The following is a 19586-nucleotide window of genomic DNA, read 5'->3' on the forward strand; positions in this document are numbered from 1 at the left end:
CCAAACATAAACATAGGGGGGCTGACATGAGATACACCAATTATCACGCAAATTGTGCAACCAATGATTGAAATTGTGGTAAATTGCGGCTAATTGTGCGGGAAAATGAGCAAATTTGTGTTAAATTGAGAGAAACAAGTGCTCAGAGAGAATAAAATTGTGCGAATTATTGCAAATTGTGCAGTAATTGTGGAATTTTGCTCATTAGCTTTCCTAATACAAACAAGCGCCGATGTGGTCTAGCGGATAGACTGGCGCGAGTCTAGTTTTGGTATGCCAGGCGAACTGGGTTCGATTCCCGGTATCGACAAGCAAACTTTTGGGTTCGAATCTCATAAGTGGCCGACAAGTGAGATGTGTTTCCTCATATAACTGACTATATAATAAGAATGTTCAATCAGTTGCCAGCTGACCAGGTATATACACGGATGCCGGAAAACTTGTAAGTAAACTAGCCCACCTGATTGACTCGCTCTTCCAAAATATACCTTAATCTTCACACGCAATACATTTACTCCACAACAGTTCATACGAAGCCATGGGGTCCGGGTAGGGTGTACGCACTGCATTGGAGATTTGTCGAACTAAATAATTATCTAAGAATACATGTAAACACATACTTAGGCAGAAACTGCGGTGAATCTGTGCACCCATGGTGGATTGATCACTTTTTCAATATTTTTCGATTATATTTTCTGTTAAGGGGAATGTGGCATGTTTCATATTTTTGAAACCAGTACTGGACTCCTATGATCGTAAAACATGGTTGCAGAAATTTATAAGACTTTTTAAAATTTGTTTTAAAATTCGATTTCGTCTCTGTTCAGAATTTGATGCTTTGGGATAACATGGATCAGTCTCTGTTTCGACAAAAAATATGAAATTGAAGCATACTGATTTTAATTTTTTTTTTTAAATTTAAATATTTTTTAAAGAATTAATGGAACATTCTGAATAAAATATAAAATAATGGAACAGTCTCAAAGTAACTTGTATGTACATAATAGTAGATCAAATCTTTTTTACAACTAAGAGCAAGTTCACTGGTGTTGAAAAAAAAGTGGTTGAAATTTTGACATTTTGAAAATTTTACCATGCAAAAATGTTTTCAAGATCTTTGGGCGTTGTATTTTTTTACAGCACTGTTTCTATTTCAACCGTATGTGATAGAAATAATGCTATTTTTGCATCACAGCATGCGAAACTACAACACGAGTTGTTAAAAAACTTGAAGGCCACAGATCTTGAAAATGTATTTGCATGGAAAATTTTCAAAATGTGCAGAAAGTGACAAAATTTCTACCACTTTTTCCCAACACCAGTGAACTTGCTCCAATTAGTAGTAGACTGTGTCTCATTTGTCAGAATAATTCATCGAGAATAAAATAAACAAAATTTAAAGAATAAGATATAAAACAGAACGGTAAGGCCATATACGTAAAGCATATACGAATGCAAACGAATGTTTAGTGCTACTTTTAAACTACAAGTGTGATCGGTGCTATCTATATATATAAAAATGAATTTCTGTCTGTCTGTCTGTCTGTCTGTCTGTCTGTCTGTCTGTCTGTTCCCTATAGACTCGGAAACTACTGAACCGATTTGCGTGAAACTTGGTAGGTGGGGGTATTGGAGGCAGGGGAAGGTTCCTATTGTGGTTTGAGACCCCTCCCTCTCTCATGGAGGGGGGGAGAGGCCTCCCAAAAAAAAGACCATTTTTTGCATAACTCGAAAACCAATCAAGCAAATGGTATCGAATTTGGCATGGGGTGGTATTTGGGAACGAGGAATATTTCCATGAATGTAAGGTACCCCTCCCTCCTCTCAGTGGGGTGAAACGAAGGAGGGAGGGGGCCTACCTTACAATTTTTCAAATAACGGGAGAAATAATCAAGCTAATGGAACCAAATTTGGCATGGAAGGGGAATGGAATACGAGAAATGATTCTATGATTATTTCAGACCCCTCCCTCCTTCCAGTGGAGATACATGAAGAAGGGGGGGGGGCTCAACCCTTTTTTATTGCATAACTTGAAAACTATTCGAGCAAATGAATCCAAATTTGACTTGGAAGGGTACTTGGGAACGATAAATAGTTCTACGAACATTTGGTACCCCTCCTCCCATCCAGTGAGGAGATAGAAAGTGGGGAGGGGGCTTCGTTACAATTTTCAGAATTACTTAAAAACTAATCAAGCAAATCAAACCAAATTTGGCTTTGGAAGGTATTTGATTACAATGAATGTTTCTATGATATTTTGAGAACCCTCCGTTCTTCCAGTTGGAAAATCTTAAGGGAGAAGGGTGCTTCCTTACAATTTTTTACGCCACTCGGGAACTTACCCAGCAAATAGAACGAAATTTGGCTTGGGAGGATATTTGAATATATAGATATTTTTTGTGAATATTTGGTACTACTGTCTCCTTCCAGTGGGGTGATAGGAAGGAGAGAGGGTGGCTCCTTTACAATTTTTCGCATAATTCAAGAACTAATAGAGCTAATGGAAATAATTTTGACATAGGTGAGCATTTGGATACGTAAAATAGTTATTTGCTTATTTCAGACTTCTTTCTCCTTCAATTGGGGATACAGTTAGGAAAGACGGGAGCTCACATACGATTGTTTTGCATAAACCAAGAACTTTTCTTACAAATGGAACGATCCACTTCTTCCAGGTAGGGGATAGGTAGGAAAAGGGGCTTTGATACAAATTTTATAGAATAACTCGACAACTAATAAAGTAAAACACAAATTTTCGAATGAGATAGTATCCGAGCACAAGAAATGTTTTTTTGCTGTGGTTTAGCAACCTTTTCCTCCATTCAGTGGAACGATATAAAGTGGGAAGAGGGTCACTCATACACTTTTTTTAATATTTCGATAACTAATCGAAAAAATGGAATCAAATTTGTATGTATGGAGCATATTTGTTTACGGGAAATGTTTCTTCGATGGGTTGAGACACCCTTCTCTTGCCAAAGGGGAGATATAAAGTGGGGAGAGGGTCACCCATTTTTTTAATAACTCGAGAACTTATCGAAAATGGAGCCGTATATGACATGGGATTGTATTTGTATACAAGAAGTGTTTTTCAGATGATATAAGACTTCCCTTCCTTCCATTAGGGATAAAGAAATGGGGGAAATGGTCACTCTAACAATTTGTATAATAATTCGAGAACGAATAGGTAAAATAAGTGTCCCGTGACGTTATTTTGTTACAAAAAATGTTTCTATGATAGTTTAAAACCCTCTGCACATTATAAAGGGACAACGAAGATTTCATATGCAAAAAAAAATATTTTGGCATAAGCTATAAACTTATGAAGCAAAGAAATCCAGAGTCATAAAAAGGATTAAAACACGGACCTATTTAGTTAAAAATAAATAAAGATTTCAAAATAAAAAAAATGCATTTTCCTTTTGGAAGAAACATTTCAACAATTTTGAAATTGAATTTTAAAATTTTGTGCGAATAAATAAAAAGTTAATAACTAAGTACCACAAGATTCAATAACTTATGGAAGGTGTAGCAAATCCGGGTCAGCTAGTATATACATATAATAGTCAACTTTAATCCACTATATGAGCTTGAATGTTTTATTTGTATGTTTTAAAGGTTGTCCTTTTGTACTAGTTAGATTTATTAGTTTTCGTCTCCGTAATCGCGAAACCATTATGGTGAATTTTGATTTGATGGTAAAGAATTAAAAATAATTTTTCAGAATTTTTAAGTTATAATAAATAATATTATAATAATGATAAAACTTTGAGCTTCTTCTTGAAAAACTATATTGCAGTTGTCTATTCTGGAAAATTTTATTTAAAATAATTAATCGGATTTAGTACCATATAATTTATATGATTTTTGTATTCAATCTGGGTAACGATTTTTATTGAGATTTTTTTTCTATAAATTCAAACTTAACTTTCAACCTTTTTTCCTCTTGAACTTCGATTTTTATTATTTCCGTATTCCTTAGCAGTGATGGCTTGATGGTTCTTATGTAGAAAATCGTACCACATTTTAAATCGATTCTTGATTGCTTTTGTAAAGGAATGGAGTAAAGCTCCCGGATCTGCAATCGATCTGCACTGTCTAATAGTCGAAGGTGATATCCGAATCAATGATAATTTTTAACACTTTCTTCTATCTCGCCATTTTTTGATTGAATTGTGGGAAGCAACCTACGCTCACGCATTTCTTCACATATGCACACATTTTTGAGCCCTTGGTATCCAAATATTTGTTGATGTGGCGTTTCAGTTTTTCATCCAGAAATATTTCTCCAAGACTCGGCTAGGCTAGGACTCTAAAAAAGTTTATTTTTAAACGAACACACACATATAGGATCTCAGTGAAACTTCATGTTCCTTTGCAGAGAACTAAATTCTACTTAATAATAAAGCGTACATCTTTCAAGGGTTTCATGGCTAGCATCGTTCTGATGCTAACACCACCAGCCCACAAAAAAAGTACCTTGTATGCCGTGATCGAGATTCGATCTCATGACCTCTGGCTTGGAAGACTTAAACGCTATCCTCTAGGCCATGGTCAATGGCTGTAAAGTAACAGCATGTTCAATTTTTGAAAACTAATTCATGTTGAAGATTATCATCTTACGATAATTCTTAAATAATCCTTATTGCTCTGGACTGGAAAGATTCTAATTCCGTGTAGAGTGTAGGCTTTCCTCGCTGATGTACTTTGGCACAAAATGGTTTTTCCGGAAACTGAAAATTAAGATATATTGAATAATACACGGGTTTTAAAAGTATGAACGATTGCGTAGTTCAATATTTCTTACCTCATTCTTTCGCGAGTTACTTTGAAAGCGTTACCTAACCGGCACACGCTTCGAGGTCCCCGGGATAGTGGATGCTGTGACGGGCGTGAGTTATTATGAAAGCGTTACCTAACCGGCACACGTTTCGGGGTCTTCCGTACCAGTCTGAAGTTGACGATAGAGGAAAAGGAGAAGGAGGAAGAAGGATAAAGCAGAACGATGATCAAGGAGAAATTGAGGAAAAATTGAGAAAGAGGAAAAGGGTGAGATGTATAAGTGCATGAGCACAGCCTACCCCTTGATGTAGTATCATAGGGTGAAACCAAGGGGCACATCTGGCACACGAAGCCCAAGGTGGTTTTAGTGGGACGAACCCACAGACGGCAGCAAACACCCGGCTGTTATGGTTTGAAGTCAAATTTCCATCTTGTAAAAAAAAAAAACCTCATTCTTTCATCCAAGTTTGATTAATTTTCTTTAAACAACGAAATTTTAGAATTTTCCCATCTGATTTGAAAAAACACTTCGCGTTTTTACATTTGTTCACATAACATCATCATTTTGATCGCAGTGTCTCCTGTGGCAATGTGGGGTTATATTAAAAATAATTTTAATTTGAATTAATTGGAAAAAAATGGACAAAACTTTTCATGAAACAAACTTGTATACAATTAACATTGCACAAAATTGGAAAATAGAGATAATTTAGATAAAAAAAAATCGAAAAAAAACGTAGATTCCCAGCTTCTACAGTTTGGCTTTCGCTCTTTCAACTGTTTGAAGTTTTATTAGGTTTTTCAAATGAAATAATAATCACTATGTTTGTGAGATTCCAACTCTTCTCTTTCAATTTTTATCACTTTGTTGTCTTCTACAAAGTTGTAGCCAGTTGTAAATCTACAATTCAAATCTTCACTCAAAATTTAAAAAAAAAATCTGCTAGATTCAGTGGTCATTTTTAAGTGTATCATCATTATGTTCCTGAAATCAAGAAATAATTAACAGTTCCGATAATCCCTTTCTCTGATTTTTTGCACCCTTCCAAATAAACAAACTTCAAATCAAATCTGGTTTTATGTCGTTGGCACAGATAATCATTGAAATAATAATTTAAGTTGATTTACTCAGAGTGTTCTCGATGAAATGACGATTTTGAAAGCATATCGATTCCTTTCTAATCACTCGATGCAAACCATTGATTTCGAAGTATGTATAAATGTCTAACACTTTAATTTTTGGAACTTTTGCAAAGATTCGATTATGGAAAAAAGTATCGGAAATTATTGAACAACTTTTGTTTAGATGTCTTGTTTATTATGACCACCACCAAAAATAAAAAGTACGAACTATCTTAATCCATTTTATATTGCTCGATTGAGTTCCCGGCCAACAGGTACACCTGATCCGGTGTAGTACCCGACCCTAGAGGAATCCAATCGTTCCCTAATCCTGCATCTTTCCTGGCAGACATCAAGGCATACCTCAAGGCGAAAAGAACCACCACCGACATATTCATCGGAGGCTCTCCGGTAGCCTTTGATCTTAGTACCCCATTAGAATTGCTACTGTTACGCAGAAAGTTCACCCGGAAGTCGATCGGAATATCCTTCGCTCCCGGAGGCTTGAAGTTCCAGGTACGCGTGGTGAGCAGTTCCCCAGTTGTACTATCGCAAACGAGCGCTTCAGTAAGGTAGTACCCGATTCCCATCACAAATGCTCCCTCGATTTGGCCGATATCGATGCCGGGACTCATACTTTCTCCTGTGTCTTCTAAGATGTCGACACGCCTTATCTGAACGTTTCCGGTAAGGATGTCTACTTCCAGTTCAGCACAGGTGAGCCCATAGATCAGGTACTGTTTCGTATCGCTCTGGTTCCATTGAGCTTCTGCACAGAGGTCAACGTTTTTCAGTGCAGCCAGTTGGACGATATTAAGCCAGTTCGCAGATGGGTTACTATCGCGGAAGGGTTTTAGTCGGGCCAGGAGCATGTCGCAAGCTTTTTTGGCAGCCTGAAAATTGAAAGTTTTTTTGATAATGAAGTTTTAAATTTGATAGCAGGGCAGTTGCTTACATAACAAACGGCTTCACTGGTTGTGGAATATCCGGCAAGGGATGCGTTTGGAGAAGTGTAGTTAGCCGAAGGCTTCACGCTGATGTTTTCCATCGGAATCCCAAGTGCGTAAGCTACCACCTGGATAACTTTAGTATTTAACCCTTGACCCATTTCAATGCCTCCATGGGTAATGGCAACAGATCCGTCTAAACCGAAAATTGAAACGATACAATTCAGCTGTCCATAGTAACTAAGAACGTATTGAAGGGGAACAATAGCAATTCCTCGTTTCTTCCAACGATTGTTGCTGTTGAATTCATTGATCGCTTTTTTGCGATCGTCAAACTCTACGTCCTTACGGAAAGCAGGTAGCAATTGTTTGATCTTGCTATCGTTTGCCAAATTCACCATACGAACTTCCAAAGGATCCAGTCCCGTTTCGTTAGCGATATGCTCCATGATGTTTTCGACCATGGCAACTCCCTCAGTTGTTCCAGGGGCTCTACAATAGGTATTACTGGGTGCATCCGTTTTTACGGCTTTTCCTGAAACTTTCCAGGCGCTGTTGTTATAGCAGTTCTGAAACGCTGCTTCGGCCGCTGATGTTACTCCTTCATTGAGTGTCGTTCCATAGTCCTGAGCGAAATTGTTGACTAACTTTATAATACGGCCTTGGCCATCAACATCGACTGAATAATCGCTAATAGCGCCCATTCTTTTCCCAATGGTCGACATATTGGTTTCTAATGTCAAAATCAATCTAACAGGACGTCGCAAAAAGTAAGCTGCCAAAGCACAAGCGCAAGCAATTTGTGAGGATCGAGAAATTTTTCCACCGTAACCACCTCCCAATCTTCGAACATAAAGATTTACACGATGTTCAGGAATCTTCAGTGCTTGAGAAATAGCAGCTTGTGACAGATCCATCCATTGGGTAGACGAATATACATCCAGGCCATCTTCGATTGGAATACACACACAACACTGTGTTTCCATACTGAAATGAGGCTGATTGCCCAGCATGAATCTTCCTGCGATTGTTTTGTTACCAGCCACAATTTGCTCCAAGATCTGCTCTTTGTTTCTATTGCCAACATCGAAGAATCGATTTTGCGCATCAACTTCCATCACCGACTTCAACGTCGCATACACCGCACGGTTATTGCTCTTCTCGTAGGTAATATTGACAGCTCGCACGCCTAATTGCGCTTTGTCGAACGTTTCGGCTACTATCAACCCGGCAGCTTGACCATTGAACTTAACCTCCCGACCACAGAATATTTCATCTACTTCGACATTTCCGTACTCTAGCGGCATGAAGTTGTTCGAGCCAGGAATATCTTTGGCCGAAAAGAACGCGACTACGCCAGGGATTTTCTGTAACAAAAAAATAACTCTTTATGTCAAAGTTTATCTCTTAAAAAATCTCCAAAGTTACCAAAGCATCCGAAGCGTCTATTTTCGCGATCTTTGAGTGAACATGTGTTGCCAGAACAAATGCCCCCCAAAGCTGTCCCGGAATCGGATCGATATCGTTGATAAACTTCGCTTCTCCAGCCGTTTGAACTTGGGCTTCCACCTTCTGGACATTTTTCGTTAAGGGCCAATTTTTCTTGTAGGTTGCGTACGATTGCTGACCCGAAGATATAGGACGCTTCAGAACGTAGCCTCCGGATTTGAACTCCGGCTTTACCGGACCCCAACCTTCGGCTGCCAAGCTTAGTACCGCTTTATAGAACAGTGAGATGGCTAGATTTTTCCGATACTCATCGGAGACGTCCGGCAGGACCCAGTCAGGGTTAAGCTCACCGGCCAAGGAGTTCATCGCAGCTTGAATGGTGTTATTGTCGAATAGGGCTTTATCTTTCAGTAAATCTTCAGTCGCTGAAGCGTGGGTGAACTGGAAGCAAGAAGTTAAGTAATTCTGAGTTATAGGAGAAATTTACTTTAAAAACTGAATCAAACTTACACTAGGGTTAATTCCTCCGAAGTATATTCTAGCGGACTCTATTTTCGATTTATCTGCATTCAATTTAATCAGAAAAGCAGCGTTGACATAAGCATGGGCGTTTTGAGCGCGGCCCATAACCTTGAAGGATCTGAACAGATATACGCTGGGATCTAGGCTTGGAAGGATCACACTTTTGATCACTTTCTTATTCATGTCCATCGAAATGAAGTCCTGAGGAGCAACATTGGACACCTTGCCTCCTGCCTCAGCTGCAAAAAAAAAATACAAATCAATTATTTTCATTTCAAATAAAGGGTGTCCACGATGAAATTGCCACAATATAAAATTGCTCTAACTTTTAAATCGTTGGGTAGAATTTAATTAAAATTTGGGTAGATTTAGTTCAAAGTGCCTTGTTTACATACAGCAAGTTTTAAAGTCCTGTGATCAAAACTCGCGGAAATGGAGTCGAAAGAACAGCTCGTGCGTGATAAAATCTTGCGCATTCATCACGAGAACAAGGATCTCTCGCCTCGTTCACTCGCTAAAATGTTCGGAATCACGAATTCCACAGTGTCGCGAGTGATTAAGCGGTTCGAGGAACGATTGATCACCGATCGGAAGCTCAGAGGTGAAGGAAAAAGTAATCCGCACAACACCAAAAATCACAACCGCGTAGTTGGGGTTTTCAACCGAAACCCGAACGCCTCCGTTCAGGATGTGGCTAAGAAGCTGCACTTAACCGAAGATTTATCCAGATGGCCAAAACTAAGGCTGGGCTTCGAACGTTTAAGGAACGAAAGGCCCTTAATCGCGACGAGAAAAATGTTCCAGGAAGTTTTACCTCAACATGCTGACAAAAGTTGGATGCTGCATCATGGACGACGAAACATATGTGAAGGCCGACTTCAAACAGATCCCCGGCAACCTGTTTTTCACGGCCAAGGGTAAGTTCAGCATTCCGGAGCATGTCCGCACTCAGAAGATGTCCAAATTTGCGAATAAATTCCTGGTTTGGCAAGCCATCTGCACGTACGGGCACGGGAAACGAGTGCACCTTTCATGACCCAGGACACGATCAACGAACAGGTGAACATGAAAGAATGCCTCCAAAAGCGGCTGCTCCCTCTCCTGAAGGCCCACAACGTCCCAACAATCTTCTGGCCGGATTTGGCCTCATGCCACTACTCCAAGGACGTGCTGAAGTGATATGCGGTCAATAAGGTCAATTTCGTGCCAAAAAATGTTCAACTCTTACAACACTCCGGAGCTCCGCCCCATCGAGAAGAACTGGGTGATTATGAAGCAGCATCTTCTTAAACGACCTAAGGTAGTGAAGACAGTCGAGAAACTGAAGAAAGTATGGGTTCACATGCAAAAAACGGTCGATTCACAGGTTGTGCAGAATCGGGATTAAGGCCAAGGTGCGGGCATTTGCGTATGGACTGTAAATAAAATACCAATAAAATGGTAAATTTTTTAATCCCTGAAAATTTGAAAGCAATCGGATGAAAACTCGAATTAAGCAAATCATCTTTGTGTGTGGCAATTTCAACTTTGTGTGTGGACACCTTTGATAAAGACTTGGGGAGGAAAGTTGTCGATGACCAGAAAACATTGAGTTTTCGAAAACGCCTTATCCTAAAAATGTTTTGACTAGGTAAACATTAGTTAAATAGGGTAAACAGCAGCCTGATATGGTGTCCAGATCGACCACGTTTTGATAGACAGCCGGCACTTCTCGGACATCATCTGTCGAGGCGCCAACATCGAGTCAGACCACTATCTGATGATGTCAGTCGCAAACGGTGGCCTGTGGGGCACCAGGACGCACTCCAAAAGAATGAAGTCCTTTCTGCGCTAAAGCAGGGCACTGGCGCAGTGGACCTTTATATTTCCCTAGCTACTCGTGGGACAAACATGAATCTAAACAACAACAACAACAACATCAGAAACAGAAGGAACGTCGAGACAACTGACGTAAGCTCGGACGAAGGAGGAGAAGGTAGAAGAACGCAGACAGAGGTCTTTGCAAAGAGAGGATTCCTTAGGTCTCCTCCACTAAGCAAAATAGTAAGGAAGCTAGGAAAGGAGGATGGCAAGGAGGTTGCCAAGGAAGCGGGGAGAAGCCAGACCGCAGATGAGTCCACTGAAACCTCACTAGTTTCCAGCAAAAGGAGCAGGTCCCAGTATGCACCAGCTTTATGCACCAAGGGGCATAAAAAATGTGGCCTTTTGCTGGTACGGTATACGAAGATGCAGACGGAGAAAGCAGTGCAGAGCGCTGGCAAATGGTTCGTAATAGAAAGGAGAACGCGAAAAGGAAGCTTGTCATGAAGCCAGAACCAACTCCAAAACCAAAACCTCAACGGGTAATGTTCTTATCGTGGAAGCGAAAGAAGGCATATTTAACGTATGCGGACTTGTTCCGGAAGCTACACGTAGAGCCAAAGTTATCTGCTCTTTGCGAGAGGGTCACCAAATCAAGACGCACCCAAAAAGGCGAGAGGAGCTCGAGAAAGCACTCTCCAGCATACCTGGTATGAGCAACGAATCAGTAGCTATAAAGCTGAGAAAGGCGTACGGTGAAATGCATATTGCAACGATTCCGAAACAAATGTAACGCTGCTTTAATTGCTGGGCTTTGGTCACCAATCCCGAAGCTTCCACGGACGCGACCGATCACGATGTTCCGAAGATGTGGTGAAGAAGGACACTTCGCTAGAGTTTGTAAAAATCAACCGAAATGTCAGACGACAACGCTCACGGTGGCTTGGACTGCCAGGCATACAAAAAGGCAAAGACAAGCCAGCAAAATTGGATGTAATCCAGCTAAACCTCAACCATAGCTAGGTTGCACAGCTACTGCTGGTTCAAACGGTAGGCGAAAGGAAGTGTGATGTGGCGCTTTTATCAGAACCATGCAGAATTTCGCCTGGAAATGGTAATTTAACAGCGGACAGGTTTGGCTTAGCTGCTACACTCCACCAAGATGGACGATCGGGGAGTTCAACACAATGTTGGATGAACTCACTTACGAGCTGACAGGAAGGGCCCCTGTAGAAATAGGAGGAGACTTCAACGCTTGAGCGGTTAACTGAGGTAGTAGGCGCAACAACCCTAGGGGCCACAGTCTGCTAGAGTCCTTCGCGAGACTGGAGGTTGAGCTTTGCAACACTTGATCTATCAGCAGGAAGCATCGCAGTTCAATAATGCTGAGCAGCTGACGAATATGATGGTAGCGGTGCGCGACATGACCATGCCCAGAAGGAAGACGCTGACGTGGTGGCGACGACCAGCTTACTGGTGGACCTCAAGAATTGCTGAGCTTCGTACTAGCTGCCTAAAAACCAGAAGACGAGCTCAACGGGCGAGAAACGAAGCCGGTAGAGCAAGGCGTGTAAAGCTTCAGGTGTTGCACGGAATCGTCCATCTTGTGACAGGCAATCGTAATCGTAGGCATGGTAGGCGAACAATTCGCTGTCAAAAAGCGCTCCGTCTCCACCCCCCACCAATGAGAAACTTTTGGTACCCCTTGCCTACTTTTTGTCAATATGCATCCACCCGTAGCTGGAGGCACTCTGCGATAGAGAAACGAGAGGTGCCGTTTACGGAGCAGCCAGGGTTGCACTTAAGCGAGCTATTAAAACTAGTAAAGAGAACAGTTACAGAGCGTTATGCCAAAGCATAGATGATAACCCATGGAGCCAAGCCTAGAGAGTTACACTGGCGAGATTCGGTGGCCCAAGGTCGCCGACCGAAAAGTGTCCGGAAAAACTGAAAGAGATCGTTGCACATATTTTCCCGCAGCATGGCCCGACGCGGTGGCCACTTACCCCGTACGACGCGGGTGCCCACAACATCGAGTCAGTAACGAACGATGAACTTGTGGCTATCACTACTTGCAGTGAATATGGCCCCTGGTCCGAACGGAATCCCGAATACAGTGCTGAAGGTGGCGGTGCAGACCATTTCGGATACTATCAGCACAGCTTTTAGAGTGGTGCTACAAAAGTGTCTCGACGAGGGATCTTTTCCCAATTCGTGGAAAATTGCGCAGTTGGTGCTACAACCGAAACCTGGGAAACCCCAAAGGCATCCATTATCATACAGACCCATTTGTCTGCTGGACACCCTTGGTAAGCTACTGGAGAGGATAATATTCAACAGACTTACTATCTACACAGAAGGCGAAAGTGGACTGTCGGGCAGACGGTTCGGTTTTCGGAAGATAAAGAGATCCGGGAGATTTGGGAGATCTACGGTGGACGCCATTCGAATGGTGACAAAAAAAAAACAGACAGGTGTTCGTCACTGTGTCCTTTCGACGATTGACGTTAAGAATGTAACAAAGTCACCGTTAGTGCGCCAATTTTTGAAAATTCACAGAGTTCAACTCAGATTGTCTCCAAAGCTCTACGGCCAACTTTTTGTTCGGCACTGAACGGTGGACAATCTTCTACAAAGAAACGTGCAATCGCCCTTTTGAAAACTCCTTTTAGATCGTTTTCACTTTTTTTTTTTTTAATATTAGATATTTGTCGTTCTGTAAACTTACCTATCACCAAAGAGGCTCCGACTCCTTCCAAAAGTATGTAGATATCGGATGGAAATTCGTTGTGTTGATTTTTGATGCTCAAATTTCCAGCAATTGTACCAGTATTTCTAACTGGTACATTGGCAACCAAATCTACGTGCTTTAACATCCCTTTGCAATAGCTGAAATTGTTGTTTTTCTTAGCAGCCTTATCAAGTATGCTCATGAACTCCGTGAGGGACACGTTGCCTCCTACAGTCAGCTCATTTCCTATGTCGTAGGCATTCAACTCATCGATGGCGTTTATGTCGATGAACACTTGAAGGTCAGGACTACGTCGATACACACCATGAGCAGTATTTCCTCCAACCAACATGTAAGGACGCTCTCCTATTTTATCGAATATTTCAAATATAGCAGCAATATTGTACACTTTGTACCATTCAGATCCATCAGCAAACACCATGTGGACGGATCTCTTAGTTTCAGAGATGCTTCCAGCAACCGAACACTTTCCCGCACAAGCATCTCCAGTCTTAGGACAAATCGTCAAGTCCTCAATGTCCTTGCAAACATCCAGCAACTTCTGATCGGCATTAACGGCCAACGATTTGAACGCATCCAAAATCGGTCGATATCCGGTACAGCGACAGATGTTTCCACCGAAAGAGTTTTCGATTTCCTTCATCGATACTTGACCCTTCTTGGCGTCCAACAAACTATACATATTCATAACCATACCGGGTGAACAATATCCACACTGAGCTCCGTTAAAGTGCGCTAGAACCTTCTGAACCGGATGGTAGCCTTCCTTCTTGCCACCGATACCTTCGACCGTCAAGATATCCGCTCCGTGGCAAGCGAACACCGGAAAAAGACACTGAAATGAAAACGATGTTGCAATTTCAATAGCTTTGCGGATGAATCTTAAGCGAACTTACCGAATTGACAGCCCATGATGTTTTTGCCTTCGTTACCGGGTGGATTCCGCAGATGTTGACGATACATACTCCACAACCGCCCTCTAGGCACATGAACTTGGTTCCGGTCAGATGAGCATGGTTTCGGATGAATGTGTTCAGCGAGGTTTCCACCGGAACCGATTTGCTGTTCACTGGAAGCGTTAAAGCAGTTAAGTTAGATTCTTAAGCCATGTTGATTGAAAATTTTTGAATAAAAAATTGAGTTTCGAAAAAAAATGCAACACTTTGTTTTGTTAATAACTTTCGAATACATAGATGGAATTTTCTGAGACTTTCAGTGAAACTACCTAGTTATGTAATGTGTACGTGTACAAAATTTGGTGACAATCTGTGGAGTGGTTCTTAAGATATCGCCCAATACTGAAGTACATTGACAAAATTTTTTTGGGCAGGATCGAAAAAAGACAAGATAGTCCCAGTGGTAGGCCCAAAACCAGCTGAAAATCAACTATTGGACCAAAGTTGACACAAACAATCGTTCAAGAAGTCCTTGAGGATCCAATATTGAGGCAAAGTTTGAATAAAAGTGAAAATGTTTGATTTCATGTAGTTAAAGGATGTGAGTGGGTTTTTCAAGCTCAATCCGAAAATATCAATATAGGAAGTGATAAAGAAGATATTTTTTTTTCTGATTGGCTCGTCTAGTTGACTAATAAACAGGCCTGATATCATTTCTACAAGCTAGAAAAGCTGCCCACCGGTGGTCAAATCGTGCTCAAAATATTTGGACTGCTAGTGGGGAGATTTTTTGGAAAATTTTGTTATGGACAACAAAACGAACTCTTTAAAGGTCATCTGGCACGTTTCCAGCCAGAAACTTTTCGTTGACAAGTCTCGTCTATATTTTTCGGAGATAAACAAGGAAAAATATTTGAAAAATTCGATGTCAAGCATTTGAGGAGGCTAATGATCTGTGGAAACTGCAAATCACTCAGTGTTTCATAACGATTGACACGATGAATGGCTAAACATACGAGGAAAATTGCCTATGGTTTCCTTGCATAGCACTTCAATAGGTTCCAAATAGATTATACTCTGTTTTTGTTGTATCAGGAATGGTGCCATTACGCAAAAACTGTAATGGAGTGATAAAAAGTCAAATCTGTTGTTTTTCTACCAAAGGAGGACTTTCGGCTAAATGAATTATTAGCTATTTTGAAGGTCATGCTTCAGGAAATAGAAAACGTAATCGAAAATAGCCTTGATTAAAAAAAAAAGGTTGTTCAGAGTATGTATTGTAGCCCAAAAATTAAAGTACAAAAACTTCTTCATTAAACTCTATCTCAAAAACCACTAAAAATAACATCATCTAAACATAATATTATCATGTATCTACGCTGAAAATGTAAAAATGTAAAAATGTAAAAATGTAAAAATGTAAAAATGTAAAAATGTAAAAATGTAAAAATGTAAAAATGTAAAAATGTAAAAATGTAAAAATGTAAAAATGTAAAAATGTAAAAATGTAAAAATGTAAAAATGTAAAAATGTAAAAATGTAAAAATGTAAAAATGTAAAAATGTAAAAATGTAAAAATGTAAAAATGTAAAAATGTAAAAATGTAAAAATGTAAAAATGTAAAAATGTAAAAATGTAAAAATGTAAAAATGTAAAAATGTAAAAATGTAAAAATGTAAAAATGTAAAAATGTAAAAATGTAAAAATGTAAAAATGTAAAAATGTAAAAATGTAAAAATGTAAAAATGTAAAAATGTAAAAATGTAAAAATGTAAAAATGTAAAAATGTAAAAATGTAAAAATGTAAAAATGTAAAAATGTAAAAATGTAAAAATGTAAAAATGTAAAAATGTAAAAATGTAAAAATGTAAAAATGTAAAAATGTAAAAATGTAAAAATGTAAAAATGTAAAAATGTAAAAATGTAAAAATGTTAAAATGTAAAAATGTAAAAATGTAAAAATGTAAAAATGTAAAAATGTAAAAATGTAAAAATGTAAAAATGTAAAAATGTAAAAATGTAAAAATGTAAAAATGTAAAAATGTAAAAATGTAAAAATGTAAAAATGTAAAAATGTAAAAATGTAAAAATGTAAAAATGTAAAAATGTAAAAATGTAAAAATGTAAAAATGTAAAAATGTAAAAATGTAAAAATGTAAAAATGTAAAAATGTAAAAATGTAAAAATGTAAAAATGTAAAAATGTAAAAATGTAAAAATGTAAAAATGTAAAAATGTAAAAATGTAAAAATGTAAAAATGTAAAAATGTAAAAATGTAAAAATGTAAAAATGTTAAAATGTAAAAATGTAAAAATGTAAAAATGTAAAAATGTAAAAATGTAAAAATGTAAAAATGTAAAAATGTAAAAATGTAAAAATGTAAAAATGTAAAAATGTAAAAATGTAAAAATGTAAAAATGTAAAAATGTAAAAATGTAAAAATGTAAAAATGTAAAAATGTAAAAATGTAAAAATGTAAAAATGTAAAAATGTAAAAATGTAAAAATGTAAAAATGTAAAAATGTAAAAATGTAAAAATGTAAAAATGTAAAAATGTAAAAATGTAAAAATGTAAAAATGTAAAAATGTAAAAATGTAAAAATGTAAAAATGTAAAAATGTAAAAATGTAAAAATGTAAAAATGTAAAAATGTAAAAATGTAAAAATGTAAAAATGTAAAAATGTAAAAATGTAAAAATGTAAAAATGTAAAAATGTAAAAATGTAAAAATGTAAAAATGTAAAAATGTAAAAATGTAAAAATGTAAAAATGTAAAAATGTAAAAATGTAAAAATGTAAAAATGTAAAAATGTAAAAATGTAAAAATGTAAAAATGTAAAAATGTAAAAATGTAAAAATGTAAAAATGTAAAAATGTAAAAATGTAAAAATGTAAAAATGTAAAAATGTAAAAATGTAAAAATGTAAAAATGTAAAAATGTAAAAATGTAAAAATGTAAAAATGTAAAAATGTAAAAATGTAAAAATGTAAAAATGTAAAAATGTAAAAATGTAAAAATGTAAAAATGTAAAAATGTAAAAATGTAAAAATGTAAAAATGTAAAAATGTAAAAATGTAAAAATGTAAAAATGTAAAAATGTAAAAATGTAAAAATGTAAAAATGTAAAAATGTTAAAATGTTAAAATGTAAAAATGTAAAAATGTAAAAATGTAAAAATGTAAAAATGTAAAAATGTAAAAATGTTAAAATGTTAAAATGTAAAAATGTAAAAATGTAAAAATGTAAAAATGTAAAAATGTAAAAATGTAAAAATGTAAAAATGTAAAAATGTAAAAATGTAAAAATGTAAAAATGTAAAAATGTAAAAATGTAAAAATGTAAAAATGTAAAAATGTAAAAATGTAAAAATGTAAAAATGTAAAAATGTAAAAATGTAAAAATGTAAAAATGTAAAAATGTAAAAATGTAAAAATGTAAAAATGTAAAAATGTAAAAATGTAAAAATGTAAAAATGTAAAAATGTAAAAATGTAAAAATGTAAAAATGTAAAAATGTTTTTCCCATACAAATTACAACTGAATGAATCGTTTCCAATAGTTTTATTGCTATTTGTGGCAGTAACAAAATACCATTAAAAGTTTTGGAAGGTGTCTTTAAAATTTAAAATTTAAATACAAAACTTGCAGCAATTTAGTATACAGTCCTTAAAATTGATATTCAAATATTTTTATGAACAAAAATTTGTTGTGTGATTTTGAATCAAGGAAATAAAACTGTTCAGCTACAAGACAACAAAATTGAAAACTTTAAGGACAATTTCTAAGTCTCTAGTTTGGATATTGAATTCTGATAAGTTTTTGGATTTTAAATTAATCCCAAAAAACTTTAAAGTAATAATCTTGAATGCATCGTAATAAGTTTTTGTGTATCCAGAGACTTTAGTCCTAGAGTTATCTAATCATACTGTGATAAATAAGTGTGGTTTGATTCAAGATTCAAAATACAGAATTCTATCTGCATAATAAAACATTGAAACTCAAGATTCAAGATTCTGAATTCAGGACTCAAGATAAAAACACAAGATTCTAAATTCAGGATGAAATATGAAAACTATAGATGTAAAAGATCTCAGACAAAAAGTTCAAGATTCAAGATCCGATATATAAGATACCAAATTTCAAATAGGAAATTCCAGATCCAAAATTAAGATTCAAGGTCCAAAATTCAAGATTCAAGATTTAAGATTCAAGATTCAAGATTCAAGATTCAAGATTCAAGATTCAAGATTCAAGATTCAAGATTCAAGATTCAAGATTCAAGATTCAAGATTCAAGATTCAAGATTCAAGATTCAAGATTCAAGATTCAAGATTCAAGATTCAAGATTCAAGATTCAAGATTCAAGATTCAAGATTCAAGATTCAAGATTCAAGATTCAAGATTCAAGATTCAAGATTCAAGATTCAAGATTCAAGATTCAAGATTCAAGATTCAAGATTCAAGAAAATTTTCTTTTTATTTGTTGCAATACTCTTAATAAGTTTTTTTGAAGGCTTATCTAAGTGTTTTTGAAACTAAATTTATGTCATAGAATTACTTACTTTCAACTGTCAGATTGAGTGAACTAAACCGTTGGTTTTAAATTTTTATTATAAATGAATAAAATTTAAAGTTTTTATCTTTATCTTTTTATCAACAAATCACCTTGGGATTAGATAAAATATACACCCTAAATTTTTAGTATGAAGGTTAACCATTTTAAATCAATGTTTTACGGCAATATTCAAGATTAAATTTTAACATACCTGTATAAGATTTTCCGTTTATTGTGAATGTAACTTCTTCTAAAGGGCTGAAATTTCAAAAAAAAGTTGATTTTTTTTTATCAATAAGTCATGAATAATTTTTTAACATTACTGCTGGATTTTTAGTACTTTAATTATCTGATTTTGGATCGAATTTTTCATCTCCTATTTATTAAAAAAATGAATATTTTGAAATTTGGAAATGCAGGCCAAACATGCAGTTGGTACATTTTTATTATGAGCTAAATTCTGGATTTTAGGAAATTATTCGTTTTTGAATAATAAATTGAAAGTTCAATTAAATGAAAATTGTAATGTTATAAATACCTTAAGTCCGTTTGCTCGCCCCAAATGTAAGAACTCAACGTTGAGAACATTTTCAATGGCCAACAAAAAAACTAATAAAGAACCGGTACAAATAACAAAAAACTGCACGCATCCAAAGGAGGATTCGAATCTTCACCTAACGACCGTCCACAAACGTATGCTGGGCTTCGAGGATTCGAATGCACTTTTCCCCGGAGCAGCCAAAAATGATCGTTTGATTTCT

General features: G+C 36.5%; 1 protein-coding gene across 1 annotated transcript; it reads right to left on the reverse strand.

The window, feature by feature from the left end:
- Window positions 1–6137: 6137 nt before the first annotated feature.
- On the reverse strand, window positions 6138–19415 carry LOC129755106 (xanthine dehydrogenase/oxidase-like). Its single transcript, XM_055751436.1, has 8 exons — window positions 19364–19415; window positions 19037–19083; window positions 14271–14443; window positions 13351–14209; window positions 8811–9061; window positions 8280–8741; window positions 6860–8218; window positions 6138–6797 (listed from the first exon to the last, which is right to left on the reverse strand). The coding sequence occupies exons 1-8, from the start codon at window positions 19411–19413 to the stop codon at window positions 6138–6140; spliced, it is 3861 nt and encodes a 1286-aa protein (XP_055607411.1). The 5' UTR covers window positions 19414–19415.
- Window positions 19416–19586: the final 171 nt, after the last annotated feature.

The sequence above is a fragment of the Uranotaenia lowii genome, chromosome 3, assembly GCF_029784155.1.
Source record: "Uranotaenia lowii strain MFRU-FL chromosome 3, ASM2978415v1, whole genome shotgun sequence".
In the NCBI taxonomy this organism is placed as follows: Eukaryota; Metazoa; Arthropoda; class Insecta; order Diptera; family Culicidae; genus Uranotaenia; species Uranotaenia lowii.

Bases quoted from the DNA above. Each gene is read 5' to 3' on its own strand.
- LOC129755106 (XM_055751436.1), bottom strand. From the start codon at position 19,413: ATGTTCTCAACGTTGAGTTCTTACATTTGGGGCGAGCAAACGGACTTA. The intron at 9,062-13,350 runs GTAAGTTTACAG...TTTTTTTTGCAG, and splicing joins CGGAGCCTCTTTGGTGATAG to CTGAGGCAGGAGGCAAGGTG. The intron at 8,742-8,810 runs GTAAGTTTGATT...TCTTGCTTCCAG, and splicing joins TCGGAGGAATTAACCCTAGT to TTCACCCACGCTTCAGCGAC.